This window comes from Tamandua tetradactyla, chromosome 5 (genome assembly GCF_023851605.1).
Source record: "Tamandua tetradactyla isolate mTamTet1 chromosome 5, mTamTet1.pri, whole genome shotgun sequence".
NCBI lineage: Eukaryota > Metazoa > Chordata > Mammalia > Pilosa > Myrmecophagidae > Tamandua > Tamandua tetradactyla.
Genome location: NC_135331.1, coordinates 189,586,690 through 189,607,634, shown reverse-complemented (window position 1 = coordinate 189,607,634; position 20,945 = coordinate 189,586,690). Strand labels below are relative to the sequence as shown.

General features: G+C 39.1%; 1 protein-coding gene across 9 annotated transcripts in view; it reads left to right on the top strand.

Moving 5' to 3' along the window:
- The window catches only part of PTPRK (protein tyrosine phosphatase receptor type K), a 587,191-nt gene that overhangs the window by 437,230 nt on the left and 129,016 nt on the right, over positions 1 to 20,945 (top strand). For all 9 annotated transcript variants that reach the window (XM_077162868.1, XM_077162867.1, XM_077162866.1 and 6 more), the window contains one exon: positions 15,008 to 15,310. In XM_077162868.1, coding sequence (XP_077018983.1) covers positions 15,008 to 15,310 — 303 coding nt within the window. The remainder of the gene's footprint in view (positions 1 to 15,007; positions 15,311 to 20,945) is intronic.

Below are 20,945 nucleotides of genomic sequence, written 5' to 3'. Positions count from 1 at the left end.
TACTAAGATGGGGAACGCGGAATCCCATTAGCTCAGATCTGGAGATGGAACTTTGAGATGCCCATTAGACAACTGAGATGAGCTGTTAGGTAATGGGCAGTTCAGGGGGAGACGTAGCTGGAGGTTAATATACAAAAGGGCTTTTTTTCCACGTGCACTTTTTGCTTAATCAGAAATGAATGATTATGACAGTAGAGAAATACTGAAAGTGGGTGGGGGGTTCAGCTAAGAACACTACCTTTCCAGTGAACACCTGTCCAGGAAGGCTGACCGAGTGAGAAGTGATCCGACTGTTGCCTGGTCCTATATTCATAGGCAAACTCCTTGACGTCCCAAACCATGCCCGCATAGGCATAAATAATGCATGCAGCAGGTATGCTTTATTTCCTATCAGAAAAGGTGACGGGCATCTCCCACGACCCTGCTTCTGAGGGTGTTTTATCCCCTCTCCCCTCTAAGTGAAAACACTTCATCATCCTTTGGAAAAGAGTCATCCTTTTGGCAAACATCCTATGGTTGTTACTTCTGTGGTAAACATCTTCTTGTCTCTATCAGCAATAGGTAAATTTCATTTGTCTCTTTGGTCCAATAGGGCTCTATTGTTACCCTTTTAAAATACAGTTTACCTGTTTGTGAGCTTGTCCCTTCACCGCACTGTGTCCTACAATGCCTTCATCTTTGAATTCTGAGCCACTGTCTGGCTCATTTGTACTCAACTGGGAAATACCTGTTACAGACAGTTGTTCTTTACATGTAAGTGGTCTGGTAGGAACTGATATTGGAATTTGTTCTGTGTTTTAAAGATCTGCTATATATTGCAAACTCATTAGCTGCTTAATTCTTTTATCACCTGTGTACTGAGCACTGTCTCCTCTAGACCCACTGTATGCATTATTTATGCCTATGCGGGCATGGTTTGGGACGTCAAGGAGTTTGCCTATGAATATAGAAGACCAGGCAACAGTCTGATCACTTCTCACTCGGTCAGCCTTCCTGGGCAGGTGTTCATTGGAAAGGTAGTGTTCTTAGCTGAATGTTGAAGAACTTCAGTAAGTCTAAACGGGGAAGGTGTTCAAAGTAGCAGGAATAAAATCAGGTCCACATTAGCTAATGGATAGTTTGATCAGAGTGCAGAGCATGAGGAGAAGTTTACGGGATTAAGTCAGTACTTGGCTTGTCAGATGAAAGACTTTTATTTGATTTGTTCAGACGAGGAAACCATCAGCAGTTTTTTGAATGGTCCAGAATTTCCGGTAATTCAGGTGAGAGGAAATTAGGGCCTGATTTAACAAAAGGAGTGGAGTGGTCCAAGATGAAGTGCTGTAGCAAATAGGCTTGGTAACCAATATGGGTCTATGTGGGAAACAGGAGCCAAGGAGGGTTTCAAGGTTTTGCTCGGGGAACTAAAGCAAGATGGTTAGAAGGAAGTACTCCTAAAGAAAGGTGATGAGCCTTATTTTAAAAAATACTGCCTTTGAGTGTCCGTCTTCTACATTTGGAAATTCAGAGCCAGAATTTAAGAGATCAGCTGGGACCGATATTACAGATTTGGGTTTGCAAAGAAAGTGATTACTAAAGTAGCGTATGCATAGAATGAGTGTAAAATAACTCCTCAGAGCTTTTACTCTTTTGCACATTTTCTTCTTTGTTTACTTGTTCTCCTGTGAATATAAGTAGAGATTAGGAGCTTATAAATTCTTCAAAACTGTAGCCTTAATACCGTGTATTGCTATCTGCAGAAACAAAGGAAAGCAATCTGGTTTGTTGTAATTTCTGTTTTGTCACCATTTCATGCCTTCTGGTGGAATCATTTGAAAATAGTAGATTTGAAAAGGAAATATCTTGCCTAACGTATTTAATGACACATAGGTTACATTTTTGTATATTTATACAAGCGAAGAAGATTTCATTTTCTGTTGAGAACAACATAAAACGTGCTGGAGCATTTCCCTAACCTGGAGACTGACTTGAGGGAGCCCCCAGTGTAAGGCTCATGGAAAAGCTTTTCAAAGGGCAGCAGGTGAGTGTTTCAGGAGCACACCAAGGTGGGGCACCGCTTAATTCTGCTTCACGTGCCATTGTGTAGAAGATTCAGGCAGAGCTGCAACACACTCGGTTAGAATAATGAGAGATATTCACAGGGAACACTCAGCAACAAAGGTGAAATAATAGTCAGGAAGCCGTAATAGGATGCAAAAAACAGTACAAGTAAAATTTCTAATTTGGAAGATATTAACCCCATATCACGGTTGTTTGCTATTTGGAATTAAGCATGTAGAAGTCTGTTCATTTTTTTCTGGACAGCTTCAGACCTGAAAAACAGTGAAGAAAAAAATGTGCAGCAATATTTCAAATGCTTTTAAGGTGAGAATATTCATAAAGATCTGGTTATGAATTTTATAGAAATTAGATTCTTTACTAATTTTAAACTGATAATGTTTATTTTTCCAGTAATTTTTTTTTTTTTTTTTTTTTTTTGGGAGGAAGGGAAGGAAAGACAGAGAGAAGGAAGGAAGGATGGAAGGAAGGAAGGGAAACATCTTTAAACATTTTCTTGTTTTATTGTATTTTGTTTGTTTGTTTGTTTTTTACATGGGCTGAGGCCGGGAATCGAACCGAGGTCCTCCGGCATGGCAGGCAAGCACTTTGCCCGCTGAGCCACCGCGGCCCGCCCTCCAGTAATTTTTTAAAAGGCATCACTCTGTTATCTGAAAAGTGATCATGAATCTTCACTTTTAATATGGGATCAGTATTCCAGGTAGAAGTTAAAAGAGTTTTGGGTTTTTTAAAATTCTTCAAAATTATATTTTATTGTATATAGTCTGCTATCCAAGAAAGAAAATACGTGTTTGGTAATTGTTGACCTAAAAATGTATCAGTTTGTCAACTAGAAAAATGTTCTGTGAACAATGAAATGGACATAATTGAAATCAATAGTTTTCAACCTTAGCTACACCGCATAATACCTAGAAAAGGTTGTCTGTTTTTTGGGGGAGGGGCATTTTCCATTCCATTTTTTTTCTATTAGAAAGGTAGTATACAGAAAAATCATGCATAAAATATGAAGTTCCCATATACTATGCTATTAGTGACACCTTGCACAGCCTGTTACATTTGCTATAATTGATGAAGGCCTATTTTTATAATTATTCTAGTAACTATAGTCTGTGGTTTAACTTAGAGGTCACTGCTTATGTTATACAGTGCTGAATAAAACATTTATTTTTATTTTTTTTCTTCTAGTAACATATATGCAACCTAACATTCCCTCTTTAACCACATTCAGATATATAATAGAGTGCTGTTAATTACATGAAAAATGTTATGCTGCCATTGTCACCACCCATTACCAAAACTTTTCCCTCATTCCAAACAGGAGCTCTGTGCATTTTACTGACTCTATGAGTTTTCATATTATAACTATATGAAATTATTTCGTATCAGTGTGGCCATAGAATGTGTATCCTGTTTCCCCCAACATGATATTCTCCAGGTTCATCCATGTGTGACAGCTGTCAGTGCAGTTCTGCTGGGTATACACCTAGAAGTGGGATTTCCAGGTCAAATGCTAATTCTATACTTAATTTTATAAGGAATCACCAAATTGCCTTCCACAGTGGCTGAACATTTTACATTACCACCAGCAAAGAATGGGTGTTCCTATTTGTCCACGTCCTCTCCAGCACTTGTAATTTCCCTTTATTTTTAATAGTAGCCATTTTAGTGGGGGTGAAATGGCATCTCTTTGTGGTTTTGATTTACGTTTCCCTAATATAAAGAAATTTATCTACATGGTTGACCATCTTTTCATGTGCTTTTTGGCCATTCATTTATCTTCTTTGGAGAGATGTCCATTCAAGTCTTTTGCCCATTTTTAATAGGGTTCTGTCTTTTTCTTTGTTGAGTTGAGGGATTTCTTTATAGATTCTGATACAAACTTCTATCAGGTGCGTAGTTTCCAAGTATTTTCTCCCATTGTATAGATTGTTGTTTTACTTTCATGATTAATTCGAGGTTCAAAAGCTTTTATTTTTGATGAGGTCCCATCCCACATGTGTATTTTTGGTGGTGGTTGTTGCTTGTGCTCGAGTGTAAAGTCTAAGGAACTGCTGCCAGACAGAAGGTCCTAAAGATGCTTCCCTATGATTTCCTCTAGGAGTTTTATATTTCAGGCTCTTTTATTTAGGTCTTTGATCCATTTAAGTTGGTTTCATATATGCTGTGAAGTTGTTTTCTAAGCACCAATCTTTTTTCTCAACGCCATTCTTCTTTCTCAAGACTTCAGCTGTTCAGGGCCCCTTACACTTCTATATATATTTGACGATCGAATTTCCATACTGTAAAGAAGATTGTTGAAATTTTCTTTGGGATTTAGTTGACCCTCTAAATCCCTTTGAATTGAATTGACATCTTAACAATATTTAGTCTTCCAATCCATGAACACAGAATCATGCTGTCATTTATTTTGGTCTTTGAATTTTTCAGCAATGTTTTATAATTTTCTGTGTACAAATCCTTTATATCCTTGATTTGATTTTTCTATATATTTCATTCTTTTAGCTGCTATTGTAAATGGATTTTTTTTCTTGATTTGTTCTTCTTAGTGTTCATTATTAGTGTTTAGGAGCACTAATGACTTTTATGAGTTCGTCTTAAACTCCACCATATTGCTGAATTCATTGATTAGCTCTAAAAGTGTTACTGTTGTTATGTGGGATTGTGTCATCTGCAAATAGTGAAATTTTACTTCTTCCTTTCTAATTTGGATGGCTTTTAAAATTTTCTTGCCTAATTGCTATGGCTAGAACTTCTAGTACAATGTTGAATAACAGTGGTGACAGTGGCCATCTTGTTCCTGATCTTAGAGGGAAAACTTTCAGTCTTTCACTGTTAAGTAGGATATTAGCTGTGGGCTCATTGCATGAGCTCTTTATCATGTTGAGAAAACTTCTAATTCTAGTTTTCTATGTGTTTTTATCAGGGAGTGCTGGATTTTGTCAAATGCCTTATTCTGCATCAGTTGAGATGATCGTGCAATTTCCCCCCTTCATTCTGTTAATATAGTGTAGTACATTAATTGATTTTCTTATATTGAACTGTTCTTCCATACCTGTGATAAATCCCCCTTGACCGTGGTGTATTATTCTTTTAATGTGCTGTTTGATTTGGTTTGATTAGTATTTTGTTGATGACTTTTACATCTATATCTAAAAGAGATATTGGTCTGCGCTTTTCTTCTCTAGTGGTGTCTTTATCTGACTTTGGTAGGAGCCTGATGTTGTAGGGAATGTTCCTTTCTGTTCGGTGTTCTGGAAGAGTTTGTACAGGGTTGCCGCTCATTTTCCTTGGAATGTTTGGTATTCCCTGTGAAGCCATCTGGTCCTGGGCATTTCTTTGTTGGGTGGTATTTTATTACTGCTTCAGTCTCTTTCATAGTTATTGGTTTGTTGAAATCATCTATTTCTTCTTGAATCAATGTAGGTTTGTGTGTTTCTAGAACTTTGTCCATTCCTTCTAGCCTGTTTGATTTATTGGTATACCATTGTTTATACTAAGCACCTGTGGTCCTCTTTCTTTCTTTGGGTTTGGTAGTAATGTCCCCTTTTTTATTTCTGAGTTTACTCATTCATAGCTTTTCTCTTTTTTTCTTCACCAGTCTAGCTAAAGATTTGTTGATTTTATTGATATTTTCAAAAAATCAGCCTTTGGGTGTGTTGATTCTCTCTTTTATTTTTGTCCATTTATCACTTCTATAATCTTTGTTATTTCATTCCTTCTGCTCACTTTGGTCTAAGTTTGCTCTTTTTTTCTAATTCTGAAAAAAAGTATTGATGTGAAGTCTCTGATTCTAAATCTTTCTCCTTTATTTAATGTAATTATTTGGAGCTATAACTGCAGTATAATGGTATTGGCATTTATAATTACCCACATGATCACCTTCACTGGAGCTTGTTATTCTTTATGCCGCTTTAATCCACTGTCTTGTGTTCTGTCCTTCCAGTCAGAAAAACCTGCTTGTGGGGCTCCTTTAGTGGTGATGAGCTCCCGAACATTTCTCTATCTGGGATTGCCTTAATCTCTCCGTCATTTTGAGAGAAATTCTCTCTGGATGTAAAATTCCTGATTGGCATTTGTTTGCCCTCGGGACTTTCCTGATCGTAACCACTGACTCCTGGATTCTGATGGGAAACCAGCAGTTGATCGAATCGTGTCTCCCTCGTATGTAACATGTTGCTTTTCTCCTGCAATTTTCAGAACCCTGCCCTTGTCTTTGACATTTGACAGTTTGATGAATATGTGATATGAATTTTTTTTTCTTCAAACTTAACCTGTTGCTGTTCCATAGGCTTCTTGGATGTGTGTATTCACATACTGGAAAGTTTTCCGTTATTTTCTTTGAATATTCTTCTGCCATTTTCTCTTTCTCCTTCTCCTGGGACAGCCATAAGGCATATATTGGCTCACTACCTTCTGTCCAGGAGGTCTTTTAGTCTATGTTAGCTTTTTATGTCTCCTCCCCACCTGACCCATTTCCGTGTCTTGTCTTCGAGTGCACTGCTTCTGTTTTCTTCCAGCCCCAATCTGCTATTGAAATGTTTCTGGGAATTTTCCATTTTAGTTGTTGCAGTCTTAGGCTCCTCGTCGTGACGGGAGCACCTTTATGTATTTATTTGTATAGCACTTGATTCACCGTACCATGGGACCTGGTCCCATTCGTGACCACCCAGCCCCGCTCCCTTTGAGGTGGAGCCACGGCACACCATGGAAAGCTGCGTTAGAAATCCATTTTTAGGCTACACAGGAAGAGTATGGTTGGTGCCTTTGTAAAACCTGCTTCCGCTCCTCCCAGTGGGGTTGTGTTTAGGAGAGAAGAGTGTTTTTCCATATTAGATTAAATGCCATCAAAAAGGCTTGGGGATGATGGGAAGCTTCAGGGCATTTGAGTTAAGTTTGAGAACTGGCAGACTTGTGTAGAGAGTTCTCTGCCCGCTGTCAGCAGGACGCAGCCTGGGCCCAGACCTCTCCCCTCCGGAGCCCCTTCCCTGAATGTCAGCAGTCGGAACACTGTGCCCGCGGACTCGGGAGATTTTGAGTGCTGGCGGCAGGGAGAGAACCGTAAATAATGGTTGTGAAATAAAACATTTAAGCTTTGCTGGCCTTCCATTTGGGGGGTGGGGGAGGAGTTGGTGGTCAGTGACTGGCCTGGGCCCCCACCCAGCTCTCCCTCCCCTGGACCTTGGCGGCGCGGTGCCCCTTTCTGTACTGGTGTGCTGTGCTCCCCCGCTGGGAGTCTCTTTGCTGGCCACGAGGGTGGGTGGTGCTGGCAACCACTGTGAGGAGAGAGACTTGCTGGATTTCATCACCCTTTACAGCCTCTTCCCCCCACTCAGCCTGGGGTTTCTAGTGCCTGCTGGACCCCGGTTCTGTAACAGTGGGTTCCCACAGTTCCTGCCCGTTTACATTTGTCCTGTGGGAAGACTGAGTCCTGGAGCGTCCTGCTCTCCTGCCTCCCCACAGTCCTCCCCCATTGATCTTATTTCTGTCAATTACCTAATTCACAAATGAGCTAAAGCAATTAATCCTTGCAAGTCACTGGTATTAATTATAGTCTCAGGAAGGTTTCCTTGTGGTTTTGTAATTCTTTTTGTCACATTTTTCACTGTGTTTACGATCTCAGCTTGATGCCTGTTGATGTGCTGATTCATGGTTTGGGCACTGGATAGGTTTGGTTTTCATTTTTTTTTTACTCATGAAACGCTCACACCTAATAATCACGCTGGCATTGCTAGTGTAGGTAGGCTATATATCTGCTTTTAATTTAATCTCTGAAAAATGTGCAGGGATTTCTGCAGCTAAGCTGTACAAATCAATAAAATTTATAATCAAGACTCTCTAATCTCTAAATCTAATATAAAACTTCACAACTATTGATTACATGTGAAGAATCTGCAAGCTGTGAATCATGCATGAAAGCAGAGAATAAATGGTGGCTTCAGAAAAGGAAATGGGCAAATAATCATCTCCCCTGCAGACCTTGTCTACCCTTCCCATCCTCTGAAGCAAGTTGATTACTAGGTGCTTGCATTTTATAACATGAAAAGATGAGCTAAAGCACATCAACAGCCAGTATCACTTTGAAACTTGCTAAGGTCTCTTAGCTTATTTCTGTTATAATTTATAACTTTTCTCTTCTTTCTCCAGATTTGTGATACAAGAAAAGCATATTAGTGTATTTAAGTCTCTAGAAAGAATAAAAATAGAGCTAAATTTATGTATTAAAATCATAGTCTTTGTAAGGAACAAAATGAGTGGTTGATACTTAGGGTATGATTGTAATGTAACTCCTTCTGTGTTGTTGTTGTTGTTTGGGGGACGGGGTGCCGGGAAGAGTCACATCATGAGAAAGCCTCTTAGAATGGGCCCTGTTACCGTTTCATTGACAAATAGACTTGATGATTCATTTTCTGATTTTTGAATGAACTGACTCATTCATGAGTTATATTTACAATGGTGTTACATAGGAGGAGAATATATATGTCTATAGCTGTTCCATAGTTGAGACCACTTCTGTATCTGTGCAGTGCTGGGGAGATTTGGACAAAAATATACAAATAAATGTATTTTAATCTGGCAGTCTTATCCACTCAAACGTCAAGAAATTTACACTATGTTGCGGATTTGTTTCTATAAACACCTACAGAGTCACTGATATACATAAAGTAAAATATTTTAAGTATATTATTTATGTTTAAATGATGTGCATAATTATTATGGCTCATTATAAACTCTTGACATGTCTTATCACTTAGAATATTATTATTATTAATTCTGTGATTAATATACTGGACTCTGTGGGAGCATAGGAAAGAAATGAACCTGCTTTCAAAAAGAGTACAAGAAATGAAGACAGAAACAAAGTCATTGAAAATCACTTTGAAAACCACATAGCATACTATCATTTTGCCTGGCACATGTCAGGCATTTAATAGTCCGTTTACTGAAGAAAAAAAGTCCTAAATAAGCACGTAGTGATTTAGAATAAATCATAAATAGGGAAATAAAATTCTTAAATAAAATTGCTGTTTCATGGAGAGATCAGAGGTATAATCTTCACACCAAGGAAGAGATTAGGAATAGAGACTGTATGAAATGCTGAATGATAGGGAACCACCGAATCTCTGCAGGGTGCAGCAGGAATGCTTGGTCCAGCCTCTGGGGTGGCTGGCAGGAGCCTCTGATCTGGGCTGGCCCATAGCTCTGCTGGTGGACTGGCTGTCAGCTGGCTGATCATGACTGGCCTCACTTGGACTCTGCTCCCTATGTGTCTAACAGTCTAGAGGGGATGGCAGAGATGTCAGAGTGAGCAGAAACGTATAGGACTGCTTGAGATGAAGGGCAAGACTAGCCTACTGCCATTTTCAACTTTCTGTTGACCAGAGCCAGATACAATGCAAGACCAAAATAAGAGTGAGGAAGTAGAACCCATCTTTTTGGTGTTAGGATATGTAGTCACATGGCAAACAGTGTGAAGATAAGGGGTGTAGAAATGGAGCCATCATTGCAACTACTACAGAAGGGAATTTGGGTCTTAGATTCTATTTTTATTAGCTCTTATGCTTAAAGTATACATATCAAAAGTTTTTGCTTTATTGTTCAGAAAATCAAATTTTTGAGCATAGGCTAAGGGCCAACCACTGTGCCTGAGTGCAAATTATTTACCTCATATTTAGACTAAAACATATGTAGGCAACCTAAGAAGTAGGTAATTTGTCATCTTTTTAGGGATGAAGAGGGTATTGAAGATTCCTTGTAGAGTTTTGCATTATATGCAGCCCCTCTGAGGTCATCTTACTGTTTACATTGCATATTATGGAGCCATGTTTCCCATTTTAGTTTTTATTCTTTTTAGGCTTATGTACAAATCACTCTACATTTGGGAGTTTAATTTATGATTCTGCTTAAAATAACTAGAATAAGCAAACTCATAAAGTCAGAATTGATACGTTATCAGGGGACAGGGTGGGGACTGGGAATGGGGAGTTAATGCTGGAATTGTAGTTGAGTTTTGGTGATGATAGCTCAACATTGTGAGTGTAATTGACAGCCCTGAATTATATATTTGAATATGGTTAAAGGAAAGAATTTTAGGTTGTATATATTTCACTAGAATAAAAAGTGTAAAGAAAATACAAACAGTGAACCTATCATAAATTATGGACTCCAGAGTTAATAGTACAATTATAGAAATGGTTTTTCATCATTGGTAGCAAATGTACCATACTAATGCAAGGTATTAATAATAGGGTGGTATATGGGAACTCGATATTTTGTGCATGATTCTTCTACAACTTCTCTAATAAAAAATGTGGAAAATAAAGCTTATTTGTACAGCAGAAGAAGATTACTCTCTTCTTATTTTCTTCTGTAGATTAAGAAGGTATCTTTTCATTTTTCTATTTTATGTTTCATGAAAGTATGGGCAGCCACCTATAGAGAATCTTTTATTTTTGTGTTTTTAAATTAAAACCTATACATGAGATAAGTAATCTCAGAGATGAATTGAAGTAGATGCAAATGTTTACAAATGGCATGTTTCTTGAAACACAGTCTCATACCACTGCATACAAATTTCAGTGAAAAAATTAAAGGGTTTCCAAATTTTCAAACTGCTCACAATTTGGGAGTTAGGTTTTATGGTAAGGGATTCAATAGTATTGGATAAAGAAACGGCTTTGTCTGTTTCTTCCATGTCACTTTGGCAGTGTTGTTCTCTAAAGATCAAGTGATTTCCTTGGCATTATTTTAAGAGAGTCCAAATGTTATTTTCGTGGAATTATTTAATGAACTTTAGTCTGACTCAGAGCTGAGAGGCTGCTGAGAGGATGTGCTTTGTGTGGCAGTGGCAGTGCTGGGAGACCACGTGTCCTGTCCCTCTCCTTCCACAGGCCCCAGGCTAAGCGGGTCATTTCAGCAGTGCAGCCACGACACTGTCCACAAGAGCTGACCATTGTCTTATGATTGTGCCTCATGTTAGGGACAAATAGAGCCATCTCGCCAGCTTATCATTAACTCAGTTTGACCTGACCTGTGGGAGCTGAGATGAAATCTTTTTGGCAAGACTAATGATGCTCTTATCATTGAAAGGATGTGGAGTGTAAAACCTTGATTATCATCAACGTTTACCATGAGGAAAAGACTGAAAATGCAGGGAGTCTGAAGGGAAGAGTAAAAGATGTCTTCTTCCCGAGGGCCTCAAGTTATGTTTCCGCTTCCAAGGTGGGACATGACTTCGTTTATTTTCTTTAACTCATCTTTGTTCAGAAATTCTTTCGTTCTTTTTCTTTCATTCTAAAAGGATAGATAGGTAGGTAGGTAGGTAGATGGAGGGAAAAGTCAGAAAATCCACTTTCCTTCTATTTGTTTAGATAAGCATAATGGAAATTGTGCTTTGCAGAGAGCTTCTAGGGTTTCTAATGAAAACACTGCCAGCAGCACACAGCTTCTGTCATGCTTCAATGTTCTTAGTTTGTGTACATCTTTGACAAGATCTCACTTTTCTCCTTGGCATGAGGTTTGGGACAGCTTCTATTTTTCTCTGACTGACAGCCGAATAATTCGTTTTATCATTAAAAACTTATTCTAGGGAAATAGGATCCCTGCTCTTGATTCTCTTGTCACTGCTGAAGCTTTTGTTTTCACAACTCTTTCAGAATTACTGGAGATTATCACTACCAAAGGACAAAGGGTATTGACCTGTCATGTCACATGTTGTTTAGCAAGTACCTCCCAAAATTTCAATTATCTTTTATCTGTTATTTTGACCACTTATCAAATCATCTTGCTCTTGAGACATGACTCAAAGTCAAGAGGTTCTGTCTGTTCGTGTTATTAAATAACTCTTCGTTGTATCCTATCAACTTGGGTTAATTGTTTGACACATAATTTATTTCAACCAAAAATATCTCACATTTGAGTTTTTGAGCAGTTCAGTGAGGGCAGTGATTCGTTACTTCCTTATTTACCTACTAATTATAAAACATTGTCTACAAGTTTTGATATGTGATTTTAATGCCATTCCTGCTTATTTCATGTTGACTTTATGTCGCTTTTCTTACTGTAACAACTAGGAAATAGGAGGGCAGTAAAAGGGAAAATGGAAGAGTAAAACTCCATAAGCCTTGCTGATCAACATTGGCAGAAAAGATAAAGAAAACCAGCCAATACTGACATTTCTCATTGTGTATGTTTTTAAACAATTTAATAGATAAGTGTTTTCCTAGAATTTGTTGTAATTGAGTGAATGTGAGAACTTTATGCCCATTTGTTTGTACATATGCCCGTAGGGCATTGAGTAATAAGAGTTGAGAGTCATCAACTAGAGAGTAGAATGGAGAAAGGATTGGGTTTTGTTCTAGTTCCAGTTCTTTCACCTACTTCTTAATATTATCTCTACCCCCCCCCCGCACCCCATTCTCCAAATTTATCAAGACCCGTGAACCTTAAGCCTCCTTAATTCTTCTGCTGTTGTCATTAATGCTTTCTTCACAGATTTCACCCAGTCTCAACCCCCTGATGGATAATTTAGGGGAAAGGATTGGCGTGGTGTGAGTACTGAGATTGTAGGTTTCAGAATGAAGAGGGCAGCCCTGAGCTGGCTTGACTTCATGGTTTTTATTTTACTGTCTTAACCTGGAGCTGTGTCTGACTCACCAGTTTCCATCCTTGGAAGTCACCTCCATGGTCAATTTTCTCTATCCTGTATTCCTGTGGGACTCATAATTACTTTAGAAAATAGAGAATTCATACTGATGGGTCTACTACATTTACACTTTCACTCACTTCAGCTGAATTCTTATTAATTTTCAATGAGCAGTGCTTTGGCTCCATCTTTTTGATTGTGTGTGTGTGAGTGTGAGTGTGTGTGTGTGTGTGTGAGAGAGAGAGAGAGTGTGTGTGTGAATTTTCCCCCGTAGCAAGATGGGTTCAATATCTATAAGAATGTATACCCAGGCCAAATTTGTACAAACTAGGTCACCAAATTTTAAAATGTACAATGGAAGCAGATTTGGCAATAGACAGAAATCTGGAGCAAATTTAGTAGAAGGAAGCATAAAATCTGAGCTGGAATCAGAACCAGAATCCAGTTCTTAGGAAGTAGAAGAGACGAGGCCCAGAACATGTAGGGAGCCATTTAATTGACAGTATTTGGGTGAGAGCCTCTGTTTTGGAGGAATGTCCTTTGAAGATGTGTGAGCTCACTTCCAGCAGTCTCAAAACAGCATTTTGAATAAAGGTTCTGACCCTCCTCTCTCTGGAAGTCACCCAGTTGCTGCTGCAAGCAGTTTTACAGCTTCTCCAAGCCCTCCGTTCAGCCCCATGACCGGATCTGCCTACACTTGCCAAGACTAAGCTCGCTTTGTCATTCGGGATGCCTTTAGAACAAACTATCATGGACACAAACAAAGTCCTAAGTTATCCCTGCTTGCTAATTGGCAGGCAACGACATCACTGTCCTCTGGGAGTTTCTCGGGTGAACCTCACCATCCTCTGGGAGTTTCTAGGTGATCCCCACTGTATCTGCCCATCCAGTTAGTGGGCGGGCTCCCAAGATGCTGTTTCCAGTGTGAGCAGTGGGGCTGGAGGCTCCACCAACTCATTCCTGCACCTGGCGGGAAATTGTTAGTATAAAGCTAGATATATAAAGAGAGATTTTAAAAAATTTTTGAAATCCACTTTTTTTACCCAACCTACTAATAGTGCTTATGGTAACCCATGAAGCAAATGTGGTCCAATAGGGAGAGTGGCTACTATGGCCAGCTTGGCCAGCTGCGCTGAACCCTAAGCATTAAATTCGACTGGAGGTCCAGCGGCATGGATGGATGTGTGCGTGTGTGTGTGTGTGTGTATTATTTTGAGGTTTTGTATTAAATGACCAGCATATGTGTCAGATCACACATTAAATACATTAAACTAAAATTCCAATCTAGACTTGCCATTTGTATACCATGCTGATAATTTGTATAGAACTGAGATTTTCACCTCAAATGTAAAAATGTATAAAAACACCCACATTGGGCATCTTTTGTCATGTTTCTTTTTCTTTTTTTTAACAAATGCATTCATGCGTCTTAATGTGTTAAGGGGTCACCATCAAGCCATGGCCTGGGCCCTGACTTTGTTAAATCGATGTGTTAAGGTTGAACCATGTATTGGCTTCTCTGCTGTGTGGACATTGTCGTGGGCATGACTCTCATAGAGTGATGATTTTTATTAAGTTAAACTATTAAAGTTAGCCGTGCATGAGGCAGCAGTGCACTTGGGAAGCTGTGATGGATAGACTCCAGTCTTTGGAGTGTCTAGTTCTGCCAGCATTTTGCAGTTGAATGGAAATTCACCTCGGAGTTTGGTTTGGGTGACAGTGGGTGGATAGTCAGAGCCGAGTGTTCCTGGAAAAAAGACAGCAAGAGATCAAGAAGGAAAGATGACACTATGAATATCCGTGTGTTCTTGTAATTTTTCTCAGGTTTTGTTTTGCTCTGATGAACAACATCATTACTGAATAATAAATGTTAATTAATATCTGCGTCATCTTTGTAAATGGTAGCTAAGTAGTACAATTAGAGCAATTAGCACACAGCATAGCTTGGTGACATGATAAATCATAGAGCAGAACATGTTGACTCTTTTGATACAGTAGCTAATTCATTTGCTCAGTAAGGACAAAGGGAAGACGTGACATAGCCACAGCTCTGCAGGCACTGGGGCTGGGTGGTCAGGCTTCTGTTTTTCCAGCAAGTTCCTGATGTACTATGGATAGTTGACACTCTGCATTTCATTTCTCTCCCTGTTGATAAATCTTTCCCAGAGTGACACCTTCAAGGAAAAGATCGTGAACCAAGAGAGAAAATGGGAATAAAAGAGCGGACTTTTGCATCTCCCCGGGTCTCCTTGTTCCGTGCGGTACCCCGTGGAGCTGGCCTGTCTGATCGTCCGCTTTGTTTTGCAGAGCCCATGCGCACCCCGAAGACGCTGAAGATCGCGGAGATCCAGGCCCGGCGCATTGCCGTGGACTGGGAGTCCTTGGGCTACAACATCACGCGCTGCCACACCTTCAACGTCACCATCTGCTACCACTACTTCCGCGGCCACAACGAGAGCAGGGCCGACTGCCTCGACATGGACCCCAAAGCTCCCCGGCACGTGGTGCGGCCCCTGCCCCCCTACACCAACGTCAGCCTCAGGATGATCCTCACGAACCCCGAGGGCCGGAAGGAGAGCGAGGACACGGTCATCCAGACGGATGAGGACGGTACGCAGGCGCCGCCGTGGGGAAGCCGCGGGCTCGCCCCCACGTGTCCCCTAGGGCCCCCGACACTGAAGGGAACCCGAATCTGCGGCATTTCCTTAGAGGGTAACTTTGGGAAAAGTTTGCCTGTAACAAAGCAACTTAATTTCCCTTAGAGAAGCATGCAAATACTGGACGATGAAACATAGTTCTGCTGTCTCGTCTTTTGAGACACTGTTACAGAAGTAGGAACTGTGCTAAAAGTGTAAGTCAAGTTTTTCTTCTCCAGTGTTCAAAAATGATTTTCACCACTCATGGCACTGTATCAACTACGCATTTGATTAAAAAATGAGGGTTTTGCGTTTTACAAACTGATAGTAATTGCTTTCATTTTACTTAAATTTGAGCACATTCATTTTTTTTAACACATTCGTTTTTGAGTGTTTTAATCTAAATATAAATGAAGGCACCAACTCATATCTTTAAGTCTCATCAATAAAGGCCACTCTCAGAGACTGACAAGCTATTCTATCACCATCCTTTAGACATCTTATCTTTTTTTAAAAAATATTTTTATTGACAAATCTTCACTCACATACAGTCCATACATGTGCATGGTCAGTGGCTCACAGTGTCATCACATAGTTGTGTATTCATCACCACGATCATTGTTCAGAACATGTGCCTCACTCCAGAAATGGAAATAAAAAGAAAAAGCTCATACATCCCATACCCCTAACCCCTCCCTCTCATTAAGAGACTAGTATTTAGACATCTTATCACAATAACAAAAGCTGTTAGACAATTAATTGAGCTGTACTTTTTCCAACCTATATTTTGTTACTTCCAAATTTTTAAATGATAGGAATAAACATTTGCATCAATATTATAATACACGTCCTGCTGTAGCAGTATAGTATAGTGATGTATTATCCACTCCTGATCCAATAAAACTGTCTTGGATCCTATACAAAAAAAGTCTATGAATGATGATAACATTTTAATAATAGGTAATGCCTTTTAAAAAACTAATGAATTTTTTGTTGTGGTAAACAATACATAGCATAAAGCTCACTTTAGGTAGACAATTCTTTGGCATGAAGTACGCTGATGATCCTTTCACCACAATCCATTTCCAGACTATTTTCATCTCCGCAAAACAGAAGTCCCCTCCCGAGTCGGCAGTACTCCCCACCCTCCCTCCTCCAGCCGAGCGCTGCCCCTGCCACCCAGCTCTGTGAACGTCCTCATCTCAGCACTTCACATGGGAGAAATCAAACAACATTTGTCCTTTTGTCCCCAGCTTGTTTCACTTGATTTGCTGTCTGCAGGTGCCTCCTGTGGCCTGTACAGCACTTCATTTCATTTTCCGGCTGCATTATTTTCCCTTGTGTGGATAGACCACATTTCGTCTAGCCATTCATCTGAGTTTTTGCTATCAGACATTTCCTTTTCAAAATTTCCTTTTATTAGTGAAGGCAAGCAGGTGGTAAAAACAAAAATTAAAAGGGGAGGTGAGAAAAAGCAGAGCTGGGAGTCAGAAAACACGATGAGCGCCAAGTTCTGGCTCAGCTACCTCTGAAACCTCAGCAAACTTTTCACCCTCTCGCTCTCCTGCTCTCCGTTTCTGTCTCTGAATGAAGGGTTTAAACTAGATCACCTCTAAGTTCTCTTCCCTTCTTACGTTCTTTTCCTTAGTTATGGCTACATTTTAATTTGGGTTTACGGAAACAGGATAATTTTATAGCCAAGTTTTCCCGACTTTCTTCAGGTTCTAAACTTTAGGGCCAGATATACATTTCGGTGCCAACCACATATGAGATTGCCATGAAATAGCTAACGTGCCATAGTTTCTAGAAAACATGCATTATCCTTTAGAAGCATCCACCTCTAAAAGGTGGAAATGGCCCTGGTTTGTCCTGTTCATTTTTGTTGTGATGGGAGAAGTGAGAGCTCTTTAACCTCCGTTAGCTCATCCTTTGAAGGAGATAATTAATATATCCCTAAAATTATGCGTGGAATTATTCTCGTATTCCTAAAACGTCAAAGTATAAACTTTGGACTTATTTGTGATAAATAGTCTTTCTTCTGCTTTGAGATAATATTTCAGCTACTGTGTTTGAACTTGCGCCTAACTGAAGCAGGCAGCAACAATATTTTATCCAACAAACCCTACCTTAATACATAAATACACATTTGAACACATTCATTTTTTTTAACACATTCATTTTTGAGTGTTTTAATCTAAATATAAATGAAGGCACCAAGTCATATCTTTAAGTCTCATCAATAAAGGCCACTCTCAGAGACTGACAAGCTATTCTATCATCATCCTTCAGACATCTTATCTTTTTTAAAAAAAATTCAGCTCAACACATGCTTATGCTAGAGAGTCAGGGGTAGCTGTTTCATAGGTGAATAATAGAGATGGGAAATCTCAGCTTAGACTGCAAAGCATAGAAATAAATCTCTATTTCTCATTTCATAAAATGGTCAAGCACTAAAATATCTGCACTCTTTTGTAACTCATGTTTTCAGTAATGAGTGGAATCACTTGCTGAATGCCTGTACTTAAATTTAAAAAAAATGATGTCTTAATTGGTAGTTTTAGAGTCAATTAAACGAGCTTTGTGTTTCTTCAGCCAGTCACCCCCTAAGAATACAATTCATTTCAGTAGTATTTTCGGTATGGTTTGTTAGTTTGCCTTCTTCCCGCTAACAAAGGAATGCAGTCGGGCTTTGCATTCCATTTTTAAGTGTATTTTTGGGTACACTTATGATGAGACTAGTAATGAAAAAGGAATTACTGTGGAATTATGTCCTAAATCTATCAAACTCATGACTGTGCTGTTTATTTCATCCAGAAATAGTCTTGTAAAAGTAAAAAAAAAAAAACCATTAACTGTGTATTTTAATTTCAGTATTAATTTCAGTCTCAGTTTTTTTCTAACCTCTGCTTTAAAGAATTTTTTTGGCTTTAATGATATGAGTCGCATATTATTATATTTTGAGAATATGACCACAGACGCATCCCTTCTGCTGCCCGTGTTTTTAACCCCTTTTTTTCTATATATATATATATATATATAAGACTTAATGATTAAAGTACAAACTTCCTGTGAAGTATTTGCAGGTGGCACAGCCTTCAGATCTGCCCAGGTGAGCTTTGTTTTCTACAGGGCATGCTGGATGTGCCTTAATGCTCCTAACAGGGTAGAAACCATCTAAATCATAATCAATTGTTGCAAAGATTGATGGATTATGACTATCTGATTAAGTCAGTCTTACTAAATTATTGCTGCCCTACGTTCATAGCAAAAGAATAAATTATCAGCCGTCTAATAAAAGGATATAATTTCATGAAAAGACTTCTGGGGGCATCCATAAATCATGAGAGCAAAGCTAGAATGATTTCCCACCAGAACCCTAAGGTAGAATTTATATTTAATTTATTGCATACATTTTTTAATGCATGGGTAGAGTTTTTTTGTATGAGGTTTAGTTTTCATTTTTTTATTCCAACATTTGTAAAAATCAGTATTATGAAATTAACACAACAGAAAAGCCTGGTTTGGGGAATTTTTTTTCTTTTTTTAATACAAAGCTATTTTTACATATACATTTTTGCATTTTAAAGGCTCTAATGCTTATTTAATGTTTATTTATTTGCTCTTGCCCCATTCAGATTTCATTTGCCCTGTTTTCAATTTTGAGAATTGCATTTTACCAGACTCTTCTACAACCCCCAAAATTAGCTGAACCAGCTCTCAAATAAATCACAAGTAGAGGAACAAAGCTCAGCATTCTGTCTCCATTAAATGAAGTTTGATGTGGAAATGGGAAGTGGCATTCCTGGGTAATCTGTTGCATGTTATGATAATGGTTCTATTGATTTCGTGTTGCATTTAGACAAATTATAAAAACATATAGATATTGTCTATACATTTGGAGACGTTATCTTCCTTCAAATGTAGAGTGTTATTGAACATAAGTTACCCATGCTCCCCACCCCGTGTGTGTATGTGTGTGTGAGTGTGTGTGCGTGTGAGCTGTATTTCACCTAAACTTAGTTCTTTTTCTGATCTGCTGGAAGTCCCAGTGTAGGATCAGTGGCATAGCACTCACTTGTCAGTAATTTTCCCAGAAACGAAGGGTCCCTTTCACAAACACGTCCCGTAGGCACTTGAAGTAAATCCTGTTGACAAAGTAGTACATGTATAAGAAAAGCAAAGAAATATAACAATTCCAGGTAAGGTAAGCTGGTCTGCAGTCTGCCCCTCTGTCCATGCAGTTATGCAGACATTTTGAGCCATCCCTGTTGATGAACAATTACGCAGGTGCCTTTTTATACTCTCTGTGGGCCGCAGCTTGTTGAGAACATAGGAGGTTATTATAATGATAACATCCACAAGTAAGGATTTACTCACTCCTGGGGCTTCTCACCCTTTTCCTCCCCAACCACCTTCTGTGAGAGAGGTAATCACTCTCGCATTAATCATCTTGCATCGTTTGAGTAGAAGATAAACCCAAGCGATACTCCCTTGGAAAACCGACAGTTGCTCACGACAGCCTCAGCAGACAGGCTCGCGTGCACAGAAAGGTTGTTTTGTGTCTTCCTTGCGGCACAGCAGTCCTGAGATTGGAGCAGAAGAGGAACGAATGCTTTGGGGAACCTCTCTGCCTGCTGCCCGAGCACGCCTTCTAAGTTTAGTGCTGGCATCTTCCTGTTTACTTTGCTTTCTTTCCTTTATGAATTTGTTACGAATGTGCCAAATCACATGGCCTGTCTCAGAGGTCACAGCGTCCTTCCCGGTGTCCTTGTAGATTGGAGTGAGGCTTACTTCTGTGATGCACCATTCACAATTTCGGATGCTGCAAGCCACGGTGTAAAACATTTCTTTTGATCCAGTGATTTTTAATTTATTTCAATCCTCACAAAATTGCCGTGTACTTTGAAACCACGTTTCTAGATAATGTCATGTGTGAAGTTCACTGAAATGATAGATTAAGGGAAAATATTAATTTAAAATTAGACTTGCATATTATTGGGGTTGATATGTTCAAAAGGAAACAAGTTTTAAAGCCAAGTAGAATGGATACTATGACAGTTGAAAACATTTACCTTATTTCTGTTCCTTTTTCCCTCTAACAGTTAGCAACTGGGAATTTAAAACCTATGGAAAGAAAATAGCAAATGTATCCTGAGTTTTCTTCAAAGAAGGAGACAAACCTTTCAGGGCTGCAGCCAAGTATTGCCAGTTATTTGACATTTGCAAATAAGGCCTGGCGCGAAGGCTGCCCAGATGCTGTCATTTTTGGGACACTTCACAACTGTTTATGCGGTGGTTGAGTTCTAAGCAAGTCCCATGTTCTAAACGGATTTGGTTCTTAGCTTTGAAAAAATGCATTTCATTTAAAAGAATGAAGCACTGATATTTGAACCTATTCATCTCAAACAACTTTTAAACTTTTATCATCATCCACACTGTCTTTTGTCACATTATAAAAAGTTAATAAGTATAGCTTTAAAGGCCAGGTTATTAATGGGCATTTCCACCCAGTGCCATGTGATTTGGCTTTTGTTTCCAAGGAGTGTTAGTTATTACTATAATTCATTATTTTATGAAGTTTGTTTAATGGAGATTCTTTAGGGGCTTAT